The sequence below is a fragment of the Pavona decussata genome, unplaced genomic scaffold, assembly GCF_977016875.1.
Source record: "Pavona decussata unplaced genomic scaffold, jaPavDecu1.1 SCAFFOLD_58, whole genome shotgun sequence".
Lineage (NCBI taxonomy): Eukaryota > Metazoa > Cnidaria > Anthozoa > Scleractinia > Agariciidae > Pavona > Pavona decussata.
In genome coordinates, this window is record NW_028145480.1 from 3959988 (window position 1) to 3973654 (window position 13667).

Genomic DNA, 13667 nt, shown 5'->3' on the forward strand with positions numbered 1-13667 from the left:
ATATATCAATTTCGTTTCCTTACTGGAAGCTAGGGTTATAATAATCAATTGCTAGCAAATTAATATTATTGAAATCAATTAAGCCTTTAATTAGTGCAGTCATTGAAGTTTTAATAGATAATAAGATGAACGTTTGTTTTCAGTCAGTTACATGTTATTGAGACCTTTCAGGCTGCTCACCATGCGAATCAGAAGATAACACACTGGTAACCTGCATAACTATACGTAGTAGACCTAATCGGGGAGGAGGAAGGAGAGCGAGCATTTTCCTCGTTACCCCCCCCCCCCCCCCCTCCTCTTCCTCGATTACATCTGGTAAGCAGGCTACCTTACTTGTGCTTATGTCAGGGGTATGAGATAAGCACAAGCCACAAGCCGATAAGAGCTCAGAAACACTGCACGTGGTTCTGTCAGGGGTACTCAATGGTTTATTTCGGTGGATATCTGTTTAGATGACCTTACTCGATTCAGAAATTCGGATCTCGTCTTATTTTCTTCGGCAAAATATCAGCCCAGAATTTCGTAGCACTGGAAAACTATTTCCTTTCGTTAATATGTCGTAAAAAGTAAGATAAAACTTCGGCCAGTGTTTTCTTAAAACCAACTTTAAAATTCTCAGCTAAAGCATCCAAGCAGATGAATCTGTATTAGCTTACATAAATTTACCTTTTCAAGGCCACAAAGTGATCTGGCCAACACAGGAGACAACATTTTAAGTGTTGTTTGAATGTCCTCGTCGGGTTGCCCTTATAATGTAGCACTGTGCTTATTTCACTGTTTGGAACCGGTGTGCGATAAGGACAAGCCTCCCACTTGTGAGATAAGCACAAGTACAAGCATAAGAAAAATTGTGTACGAACGGCATGAAATAAGCGTGGGTTAAGCATAAGCATAAGCGCATGAAAAAGAAACTTTTTCCAATCCTTGTGCTTGTGCTTATTTTACAATTGGGAACCGGCGTGAGCTAAGCACAAGCACAAGCACAAGTTCTTCGTCCGCCATCTTGAATCAGTGTCCAGATCTCCTCCAACGTTACTGCGCATGCGTATACCTTAATCTCTTGTGCTTGTTTAAAATGTGGGAACGTCGCAAGCTTATGCTTGTGCTTATGCTTATCGCACAAGTGGGAACCAGGCTTAAAGGGCCCTAGTCAGCCATACCTTTGTTTTTGTTTGTATGCAAGAGTTTGGCTATTATATTTTATTCAGAGCATGTCGAAATGAACGAAATCACTGTAAAACTACTGAAGATAATGAAACATACTTTCAGGAACGCAACTTACATTGAAGCAATAAGATTTCGCCTCAACATGCAAGATCAATCATTTCGATGGCATCGAAAATGGCGGAGGCTGACTAGGGTTAGCACAAGGACTGCATATCATACAGTCGCATGAACTACGCAGCCGCATAAGCCACGCAGCCACATAAACTACACAAGCACAAGCTGCGCGTCTCACGCTAGTTCACACAATTCTTCTTATGCTTGTCAACGCACTTCCCATTTCTGGTATTTTTTACGTTATATCTCTTATCAGTAATTAGGGGAAGGGCCTTGTGGTTCCATCTTAGAGGCCCTGTTAATTAGAGTCAGTTAAGTATTCGAATTTTTTTTATTAACCCTAAGAATTAAGTCGAAATTTGTTAATTCAAGGAGTATTCCATTGATGGACTTTTTTACGTTGTCTCATTGGTGTAAATAACCAGAAACTAATTATAAGATAAACCTGGCTAACAAATGGCAGAAACTAAGAAGAATACGTTTTATGTAAATTATCAATACTGTACCAATATGATTTATAATTTATAGAATAAAATATCATCTTCAGTTTCAATTGAAACCAGTTTTTTAATTAGTTGTCATGTACATTGTATACCGTAATGATTCAATTTAGCGCCCGGGGCGTTCATTTACTTTTGGTACTTCAAGGGAGGGCGCTTAACCCTGCATGGTTTACACGTACGACGCAAGTATAAGCATAAGCACGAGCATAGGCACAAGGATGTTTACTCGTGCGATAAGCATAAGCATAAAGTGAAATACGCAAGCGCAGAAGCATAAAAATGTGACAATTGCGCAGAATGACTTGTTGTCACTGGATCCTTCCTGGATTGAACGATCGACCAGGTGAGCAATCGCAACAAAATTTGAAGTTGAGATCATCCGTTTGAAAGAATTGTCCACTCACATGGACACAATAGTTGAGAAACTTAGACGAAGACCACTGTTTATAATATCTCTCGTTGGTGACTATAAAACATTTCTAATTTGTACAATAAAAATTGCTATGACCCCTTCTGAATCCTAATTAACTGCATGGAGTTTCTTTGTTCATATCCTTCGATTCTGTGTTGAATGTAAGGTTCCTGACATGGTTTTCACCATGAAGCATTCGAAGAGAACAGTTGCTAATACAATGACATATAGAATTCCTAAAGAAGTCACATCTCCATATTGGCGCGCGGCCCAGGAGTTATTTTTAGAAAAGTGATTTCGCGGGGAAAAAGATGGCATTGCCAATCAAACGACAGAACGAAAAGGCAATGGTTTCGATTACTTTGTTATTGATATCGAGCCTGGTATCGACCCTTAGGCCTTCACCTCGCTCCTTCAGTGGCGAATAAAAGCATTAGATTGTGAAGGCGACGTAAGGTAGCTGGCACAGGTTTCAGTCTATCAGTTTTCGAAAATTTTAAAAGTTTGCTCTGAACCAGTTTCGCTATAATTTTTTTAACTCTGCAAAAAGTTGTGTCTAAACATGCTGATTACAGTTCTATAATATTCTTGGGGCTCACCGAGCTCGCGTTTGAATTACAACCACTTAAAGGTAACATTAGGGGTACTTTTAACAGGTTATACTGTTGCTGTGGTAACCTATTACGTTGGGAAAATGTTTGGGCATTTGTCTGACACCATTATTGTTGTACCAACTGATAAAGAGTGGTACATGTAGTAATGATCCATAAAAGTATAAGTGCTTTAACAGTGCCAGCCACCTTAAAACTAAATGAAAGTGAAACTTTAAGGGTAAATAATATGCGATAAATTGTTGTGTTTGTAGTCAGTAGTATGAGCTTATGACGTCACATGACGCGAGAATTACTTGTGAATTCCAAACGCTGACCATTTAGATCCTCCATCTTGAATTTCGGGATGTTTCAAACCATCAAAAGTGACTAAAAAAATCAATGAAAAAGAAAATGCACCACAAACCTTCAAGCCTTCAAACCCTCGCATTGCTTGCAATTTGTGACGTCCGCTGTGTACGGAAATTCCTAAGGAGGGCCAAGCCTGAACATGCCCACGTTTGGTATTGCTGCTCCATCGGTTGTTAAATATATTTGTGTCTTCAACGATAATTTTGTAGGATTTGCATCTTGCATCGTGTAGCTTGCAGAGTTCTTTTCTTAAGTTATATCCCATTTTTTGGCACTGATTGGAGTGGTCCTTTATTCCGTTTTCTCCTGGTATTTTCATATTATTTAAGACTTGGTTCATGCCGCGTGCGTATATCGAGTTATGGATGCACGCGGGAAGTTTGGAGGGCACGAGAGAAGCGTAACGTCGAGAGCAACTCTAGCTTCTTGAGTGCTCTCCAAACTTCCCAAGTGCATCCATAACTCGATAGACGCACAGCTTTAAGCATGAACCAATTCTCAGTTTATAACATAGTGAAAATAAAGTAAATGATTCCTGGAAAACAGGTTTTGTTCCTGATTAATTATAAAATTCTCTGTACAAAAAAAGGTGAAAGTGGTTTCTCATATCGGTTTTAACGTTTCATTAAACTTCGACAAGCTCTTATAAATTTAACAAATCGAATATGACTCGAATATGGTTTAGTGTTGTCTGCACTCTTATCGACAACGATATTCGTCATCATAGTGGTCAAAATGTTGTGGACTCACGAGGCGCAGTCGAGCGAGTCCACAACAAATTTTGACCACTGTGATGACAAATATTGTTGTCGATAAGAGTGCAGACGACGCTAAACCACATTCGATTTAATTGTTTTTTTGCCACAATATGAACGTCAAAGAAAATTTTTACAATAACCGTCAAAATTTCCGCGCGCTGATTGACGCGAGCAGTGTTGCCTAGACTCTTATCGACAATGGAAAATTAGCCAATCAGATTGCGAGATTAGGAACAATTGTGGTAAAAATACATTTTTTATGGTGTTGTCTCTCTGTAAAAAGTTTTTTTTATAACATGGCGCGAGCATGCTTCCCCCATCTGACTTGCACACTTAATTGGATGGACGTCATTCTCGTCCCCAGAGCCTCCTGTCTCTCTTAGCCGGCGGGGCCTTCGCACGAGGGAAAGGAGGCTCTGGGGACACAGGATTTGATTGGCTAGTTCCTAACAATAGAAATCTAAAACGTAAGTGAAAATGTTAGCGGCAGAGCGTAGGACGGGCGACTGGCGGCCTGGCGCGAAAATTATAAGTATCGTCAAAAAGAAATGCAGCACGATGGCGGACGATAAAAATCGATAAAGATTCTCCGAAAAAGCCGTTGGTAAATGTTTTAAACATCTGTAGGTGTTATAATCAAACGGTTTTTAATTAAAAACCGCTATTTCAATAGTTTCGTGAAGGAAACACGGTGTGGAGTTGGCAAAAGTCTTTAGAGTTTTTATCGGGAAGGGAAGTTTCGCTCGATGATATTAAATTTGCCTTAAAAAAAACTCCGTCAACCTTGTTTTCACAAGATAAAAAAACATTTACGAATCGGCAGTCTTAAATGAAAAAGAGTCTATCTTCGCAGGAGCTTTCGTGCGCTGAGACAAAAGTGAAAGAGCTCGCAGTTCTACGCCATTGGATGGTTAAATTTTCCGAGCATCAACTGCTTCTCAAATGGCTGGAGCATTCCCCACAAATTTCTAACTTGGAATAAAGTACAGTACGGGACATCTCTCCTAGCGCCTTTGGTTTTGCGATGTAAGACAGCAAGAGGGCCTCTGTTTCATGTATGTTGGTATGCAGCAGCAGTGTTACTGTAAAAAATGTTCTTTCTGTTTGAGTTCACTTCAATAATATGATGGCAGGATCCACTATCTCTAACGAATATCTCTTGTTTTCTCTGTTGCTGTTACTGTAAGTGCAATTATAGGTACATTTGGAAACATGCCACTTAGCATACCTAGGAACAGGTCTAAAAATAATTATTTCCCTATGAATATTATCAATAATTATTAACAATGTTTAATATGCAGTTGTTTTGCAACATCCATTTTCTGATTGTTTTTTTTTTGTGGGGGGGGGGGGGTGGGAGGGGGTGGTTGCAGAATTTGGGAAATTACCTACTTGAAAGTGGAAGAGGGCAGCACAAATAATTTACAAGTGCACTATCATTCCTTCAAATCTAATACCTGCTAGAATTATCTTTGAGACATAAAAAGAGTGTCACTGAAAATATGAAAATTCCTTAAAATTGTATTTTATATCATAATAGAAATTACATTCAACATTTGGTCTTTTTTAGAACAACTTCTTTTTAATTTACTTAATATTTGAAACACTCATTGAACCCAATGAACTCAACATAAGTCTCTTGAAGGCTACAGACACATAACATGATTAAACACACAAATGTCAATGCCTAATTAATATAATAAGTGAATGAGTCAATGTGTGCTGAAGTCAAAAAGGGTGGATTTATAGCAGAGATGGATAATCCAACCCAATGAATCTGTATGGTAGTTAATTTACAGGTATAAATACTAAAGATGGACTTCTTGTCTAGAAGGAACAACTTGAACTGACAAGTGTTTCTAGTTTGTCTGATAATCTGTCATCTGTGTATAACAGTATGGGCAGATTATCCTTCTAATGGCATTCATGTATTAAAATTATTAAAAGCATAATTGTTAATAGAACTGAGTGGAGTGCCAAGTTAAATATTTAGTAATTTATTGAACCCATTTTGAAATCACATTTCTTTTTGTCAATGTTAAGATTTATTGATCTGCTTCAAGAAACCCATTTTTTAAGTGGTTATTATTATTTCATTTTATTTTCATGGGCTGAAGGGATGCGATTTGGAGACAAAAAATAGTGCGATTCGTAAATAAATCACACTATTGAGAGCCAATCAGATTGCAAGGATCACCAGTGATTTTAAAATAGGTGAAATAAAAGTAGAAGTGTATAATTATTGAATGAGCCATCAGATGGCCCATCTGTATTATAAATTGAGTCCTCGAAACGCCAGTTCCATCCTAAAAATGCGAACGTAGTGTAGTCATCTTCCCATTAATGATTTGCATAACATTGTACAACTTTAATATAATGATAGATTAACCCTCATAGGTTTGTATGGTGTGATTTAGATTGATCACAAAGTATATAGTTCTAGAGCATCTATATGTTTATTGTGAAAAGAATTAGAATAAAACTTGTTACCATTCTGCAATCAGATGGCACATCTACAGCTGCTTTGATCTTTTCCCTAATCTCAACGCTGTCCAAAACCTTCCTAATTTTTTTTCCTTCCATCTGGGATACAGAGAAGTCTAACGATTCGCCTCAAAGAATCATTGCAGATGGCAGTTCCATGCTGTCAAGTTTGATATCTGATTCCGCGTCACCTCATTCAACGGCGATGCGACCAAAATGATGGAGTCACTGACCTCCAGCCATGAGTCAAAACAAAGGGCAAAAGCTGGAATATCAAGGATTTGCCGAAGGCAAAGACACCTTACATATACCTCCTTTTTTCGACAATAATTGCGTTCCCAAGCTGCTCACAAAGAAAAATCGATTCCAAAATAAGAAGACGCAGTACATTCGCCAGTATCTCAATAGACGTATCGCCTCTAGCAGCCGCCATGTTATTCTCACTAAATTTAATGACATTTCAAGACTTCATACATGATTACCGGAAGTCCTAGAATCTAGGACTTCCGTAATTCTGCACCCCAGAGCCACAATCTCGTACCCAGAGTCTTCAGGCTTTTTGGTCAGCGGGGCAACGCCGGGAAGACTCTGGGGACATCGAATTTTATTACCGCAGGATTTCTGTGGTAAAACAATGGAAACCGTTACGTAACAGCCAATCAAAAAAATTGAATTTTTTCGATGTCCCCAGAGTCTTCCCAGCGTTGCCCCGCTGACCAAAAAGCCTGAAGACTCTGGGTACGAGATTGCCAGAGCCACTTGGTCCTCGTGCCCAGTCTCAAGCGGCTAAGAGGACCGGACGAGAATGGATGGACGTACGGCCGTGCATATGTTGAGAAATGTACCATGATGACGCCAACAGGAATTACATTAGGATGCATGATTGGTTTAGTGGTCATGCTATATGAGCCATTACTCAGGATCATGCCCCAGCCTGAGAAACATGGTCTGAGTGTACGTGTATGCGAGAAAAAAAATATCACCAAATCAGTGAGATTGAGTGATTTAGGTTGTTCTTTAAATAAAATGATTGCTCTGTTTGCGCTTATTAGATATCAGATTATTATAGCGAACTCGATTAAATGCGCATTTTGTTGGCTATCTACCATCTCAGCTCATATCCAATATGCGCTCAAGGAACAATTGTTAATCACCAGTCTCTCCGTTTGAATTTATTATTAAAAAATTATTTCATTCAATTTATCTTACACAAAATTTAACTTGATATTAGCAAAGCAATCATCAAATCAAAGTGGATACATTTTTTTTAAAAGAACTGTCTTGCGTTTCAGACGTGAGCAAGGCAAAGGGAAGAAGGGATTCGAACGCGCGAGAAGCACGTGGGAGCGCGTGGGTGCGCTCCATTCACATTCTTAACTTCCCCTTTGTAGCATCTAGTCTGTCACGTAGTCCATCTTTGCCTCGAATTCTGATTAGCCCATGGCGCTGTTTGGGTCTGCTGTGATTGGCCAGAGAAATTACTTTGATTTGGGTTTTACGGCAGTCAGTCGACTGTAAAACCGCGCCGGTAGCTAGAGGCCAAGTTCCACTAATCGTAACAACAGTTTTACCAGCTTTTGAAACCGTCAGCTAAGAAAATTAGAGTTTTTGACCCCTTTCTGACTAAAAAAACGTGATCTGGTCATGTTTTGATGATTGTTCCATGTGTAGTCATTTCTATTCTCGTCATCAGTTTATTCAAAATCACTGTTCCTTAGCTAATGATTTTATTCTCTCATTTTCCGGCTGTATGATTTTCAAGCTATTATTAGGTGTTGTAGGGGTTTACCTGTTATGTTACTACGTCTTTTAATCATTTTAAATCCTCCATCAAATGCCTGCATTGTACTTTGAAAGTCGCTAGGTTTACAGTGAAAGCGTAAATAACTGTGATTTTTTCGTAAAAGGAACGGTTTGCGTTCTTTGTGAAATGAACTGAACTGAGCTAAAGGTACACGGATGGAAAGCATTCTGTTTAGAAATAACTTGCATAACCTTTAAACTACCAGAGCCAAACTGAGATCAGTCATCGATACACGGTTATCGGGAGTTATTCCCTTTACACAGCTACACATGAAATCCCTAGTTATGACTATTCAAATGAATTATAAGCGGCTCGGTTGAGCAATACTTTAATATTTTCCTGTGGTTCCGGCATTTGAAATGGTAAGGTAAATTGCGACGAAAGGCTATATTTAGCTGTGTAACTGCCATGATAATTATTTCAGTAGTTCTAAAGAATAAATATGGGTGGAAAACACCGTGACTTCACGTCGCCAAGATCAACAACATTGAATTATCCATATTGTGTGATTTTGCCACGCGCAAATTGTTGCTTCTGTTATGCCTAGAAAAAATAACGAAAAAAATATGCCCCGCCGCTTTTACATTTGCAGAAGCAAATGTTTTAATTTTCCAATTCAATCTCCGCAAGAAACAAACCGCACACTGAGCTAATGGAGTTACGGAACAGACACGCAATATACCTCCAAAAACTAGCCGTATGACATCCAACTGTATTGTTCCGTGTACGGAACATGCTTCAGAGTTTACGAATTTAAAACCTATTATCGCAATACACAAATACTCTTTCAAATGCCAAACGCCGTCATTTTATACGGCTAAAACACCCCGAAAACCCATGCAAGGGTAGACGGTACTGGTATGCAGATGTACTGGAAATTCAAAACTATGCCTAACTTTAAAACTATTTGATGGAATTGAGCCGGTGATTGGGAGCCATAGTGAGTTGAATTGTGTTAAAACAGACATAACAACCCCTTACCGCTCTTAGACATGTTCTCAGCATATAAGAAGTCATACTGATTTGTTGAAGAAAATTCGTCTACGCATTTTTCTTTTTAGAACGTCAGTTCTTAATTGTTGAGACTTGAGAGTTCTTAGAGTGTTCTTAAGGTATTTTCTTGCATTTGAGAAACACAAGCCTTTTGAAGTAAATTACTCGAAACCAGCTACATAATACTTTCCTTTGTAGCCTGTGATCAAGATATATATATTCATGCTGTCAATTTGCATTCAAAAATAATAAGCTTTCTGAAGGACCTGTCCAACTCTGAGCCGCTCTGGCTTGGGCTTCAAGCAGCGCCATCAAGATGTCGTGTGCTTCGAGCTGTTATAATTTTCCTATCGATCAAGGTTGGAAGCTCTTTTGGTGTGATTGTGACCCAGTTTTGCTGTGCTTGTCTTTCCGCGCTGTTTGCCTATTTAATCCCAAGCATTTCCTACTCTTCAGGCAGGAAGGAAATGACTGACTGACCGGAAGGACGATTTGTCTTCAGTGAAAGTTGAAAAAAAGGCCAAAACTTGGTTATTTTTCTTTATTCAGTTCTCTGCTCCATATTTTGATAACCAACATATCTTTATTCAAAAACAACTCAAATGTCACTGTTGCTGATTTGCTACAAATATACCCGTAAGGCTTTGTCTTCCTCGATCTTGTTTCAGTATATTAATAAACGTGTTAGGTATTTTTACCTGCGTTTCTTATGATGAAATGATTTTTCAGATTTTTTGAACTTTATATACCCAATAGACTCGGTTAGTCTGATTAATGATAGGAACTAGAAATCTTGATGATAAATCTGACTTCACAATACATAATATTATTGCCATGGGCTATTTACTAGTCGATCTATTTATAATGACAAAGAACAAGACGAGACTTGTTTTTAAATGTATAATTTTTAGTGACTTAACTTCCCAACCGAGTTTCATCAGGGGTTTCACAGTTATAGGTAATTTAAACGTTCAGCTCGACAGACATGACAAAAACTTATTGAAGCTTTTCAATTTAAAAAATTCATACTGCTAGGCCGCTATCACGAAATCATTGAAAAATTTATTACACCTATTTGAGCACTTGTTAGTTTAACAAAAATATTTCGCAATTTATGCTCCCTGGCGCACATTGTATAAATATAGATACACGATAACGGTCTCGTTTTTGCGTTAAAGATGATATTCGGCTTGATAAAAAAAATAAAAATCTTTACAAATTATTGACGCCCAAAAATACTCAGCTTTCGAGCTGAATAAAATTGTTAACTTACTTTTTAGCGTTCAATAAGAACTTTTAAGTTAAAACCTATATATCGACTGAAATGTTTTGACATCAGTTGTTTACAGTGTGTTTAGAAACAAACTGCATCCCATTAGTGAGTTTTCACGGATTCACTTTTGAGTTAATCACAGTCGAGGCTTTGTTTCAGAGATGTTAGCATGAGTTTATGGCATTCGAAATGTCCATTCTCCCATGCTATAAATAATGGTGTCCTCCCTTGCTTATCCGCTAGATTAACATTTCCTCCTCGCTGTAGCAGCAATGTGATGCATTCTAAACTCCCTTTAGCTGCCGCCTTGTGGAGCGCCGTTTCGCCGGAGGAGCTCGGTTTGTTAATATACGAAGGCTTTTCATCAAGAAGTCCTCTTAGTTCAGACACGGCATTCTGTCTAGCGGCCGATAGTATCAATGCATAAGTTGAAAATGTCACACGTTTGCAGTTTTGACATGGAGTTCCTTGCGGCTCTTGTCGAAGACACGATTTCACAGGTATTATCTCATGTCTAGTTCGCACAGGACTTTGTTCAACTTTCACACTCCTTCGCAGAGTCGCACTTGTGTGATTTAGCAATGCGTATACACCGCGTCCTTCTGCACCGTTGGCATTTCCTAACCGTTTTAATTCACCGAAGGATAAAACGCTTTCTGAGCAAGTTCTCCGCAGTGTCATTTCTTCTGTAGTCGACTTGTTTCTTTTCCAGATGAAAGCCACGCCTTCTTTAAATTTCATTATTCGAGGGTGCCTCTCGTCTAGAAACAATCCCGTCAACTCATTGAGTTTCTTCATGTGTCCGTTTGGCAAACTGCTCTTTAACCGTGAACTTCGCTTGATAAGCGGTTTTGGCGACTCACTGATTGACCTCTTGTGAATCCAATGTTTTATGGCAATTATGATTCACATGAGTTATTCCTTTGTTTTGGTTGCAGCCCACGTCATTCTTTGTCCCCTTTCTTCCATTGTTTTCACATTTTTTTTAAAGAAAGCATTCAACACGAGGACAGCTGTCACGTTCCTTTGTGCTGGATCCTTCACGCGAATTCTTTGCGCTCTGTTCTTCACGACACGGTTTCGCAATGTCATGTTAACGGCTGAATTCTAAATTCTCATCGCGTTTATCTGAAGCGTGGAAGCTCAAAACAATTTAAATATCGAGATTTGTTTCGTTTCGCGTGAAAATAAGACAACTGAAATTAAGCCCTAATGACATCATTGAACAAGTGCTAAGTAGCAAGGGTATTAGCTTGCGAGCTTGGCTGAAACATGCAATGCACGCTAGGCTCTTGGCTCTTCATTCAACTGACCTATCCGAACTTCATGAAGGCCCCGTTAGCTACGACCTTCGGGGCAGCAACTTACTCGCACCACCTAAACGACCCTAAACCTAGGACTTCAATCTATTGGCTGAACTAGTTTAAATCAGATTTATCTGTAAAACGGTGGAATTCCCTCGCAGACAACATACGAACTTGTACTGATACAAACAAATTTAAGAGGGAGATTGTAAATTTTAACATGTTTAATGATCGTTAAGATAACGAACTAATAGTATTCTTGTATCTAGATCTGTTGCATTTGAAAATTGTGTGTTGAAAGTAAATGCAAGGTTAAAGGTTTTTCCTGATCAAGATGATGCATTCTATTTCACATTTTATTTCTATTTTCCTTTTTAGTTTGGTTTTGTACATGTTTTTTCTTTTTTAATTCTACTCAAAGACATTCCAAGTTTTCCGGCCACTCTCCAATTCGAGTGAAAATAAATTTTATAGGCTCTTTAAAGAGCACTCGGATTTCCTTTTTCAGAGTCATCAATCATCTTACTTTATGTATGTGCGTATGTAACTAGAATGAATGCTTTAAAACAAAAATTATAAGATCTGTTTTGGACCTAAATTTTTTTTTGTGAGTGAAGTCAATCCGGATTATGATCTATTTGTAGCAGTAGCCAGATTAGCCGTTTGGGGATAAATTTGGCTCTCCTTAATTAGGGCAAACCCGGGGACAGCTGGCGATCGACCCTACCTCTTACTCCCCAAATTTTGACCAACCGTGAGGGCTTCAGAGTGTTGAATAAGGGGTAAATCAGCACTTTTGCACTGAGAGATCTTTTGATCGAGTTTACAATGGAAGAATTCCCAAGAAATCACTGACCACTGACACTGGAGCATCATCAGTGACTTACGAGCAACTACAGGCTACAGGGCCACCTTCAGAGCGAGAGCGGTGTTACTAAAGTCAGGTCTTACTGGCTGGTCGGTAGCAGAAAAACAAAGCCTTAATTAATAGGAAGAAAACAAAGAAAAAAGAATATGTGTTAACGGCTCAGGCGGTCCGTGGCGGTCAGTGAGCTGTTGTCAGCTAGTCAGTGATTATAGAAAGAAGGAATACATTTTTCGTGGCTTGGCAGTTTTACGACTGAGTGGCGTATAGGATGAGGGAGGTAGATAGTTTTTGTGGGTCGGGGCTAGCCTGGGGGCACAGGAAGGACTGGGCAGTGCACGGGCCACGTTGATACGGACCGAGACTGGGTCGAGCGCTCTCAAGGTTCAAAACGTGGCGGCAAATGAAGTTCAATGGTTGATGCATAAGGTGAGTACTACAGTTCTTTGTAACTGAGGCCAATACTATGCTAGCTAAGTTTTAGAGAGTAGAGCCTTAAGGAAACTAACTTGAAACTATCCAGGCTAAGCGTGAATTGACTGGAATGGACAATTGTGTTTATTTGCATAAGCCGGGCCGAAGTGAAAAGCCCCACAAGACTCCAATTCAGGCTCCATTAAATAAATAACTGTTCTTCAGTGACAGGCTGTCAGCTACCTGTCAAATATTTAATATAATCTTCCTGAATCAGATTTGAAACTTACAGGCAGCCGCAAGGGTGTGATTTACAAAAGGACGAGTCATTTGCCCCTCTCTGACTCAAATTTGGGACGATTTCGGTCTTAACATAACACTGTGAGATGGCAAACCATCAGTGACTTGTTGAGAGTCGGTGAGGTCCCTACCACCAACTCTCCGGTAAAAGTATTGGATCCACACCGTCGTGTTTCATATATGACATTCAAAAATACCAGTAACTATCTCACGCAAAGATGAAACTATCAAGACCGTGACTACCCAAATAAACTTGCGAAGGAACACAGCAAAGAATAATTGCTCAAAACACGAAAAGTGAAAGTGAATTTTGT

At 39.1% G+C, this 13667-nt stretch overlaps 1 protein-coding gene across 1 annotated transcript; it reads right to left on the bottom strand.

The window, feature by feature from the left end:
• Positions 1–10242: 10242 nt before the first annotated feature.
• On the bottom strand, positions 10243–11362 carry LOC146479760 (uncharacterized). Its single transcript, XM_085110246.1, has one exon. The coding sequence runs from the start codon at positions 11266–11268 to the stop codon at positions 10603–10605; it is 666 nt and encodes a 221-aa protein (XP_084966372.1). The 5' UTR covers positions 11269–11362; the 3' UTR covers positions 10243–10602.
• Positions 11363–13667: the final 2305 nt, after the last annotated feature.

Excerpts from the sequence above, each read along its gene's own strand:
- LOC146479760 (XM_085110246.1), bottom strand. The coding sequence starts at position 11,268 with ATGAAGAAACTCAATGAGTTGACGGGATTGTTTCTAGACGAGAGGCAC.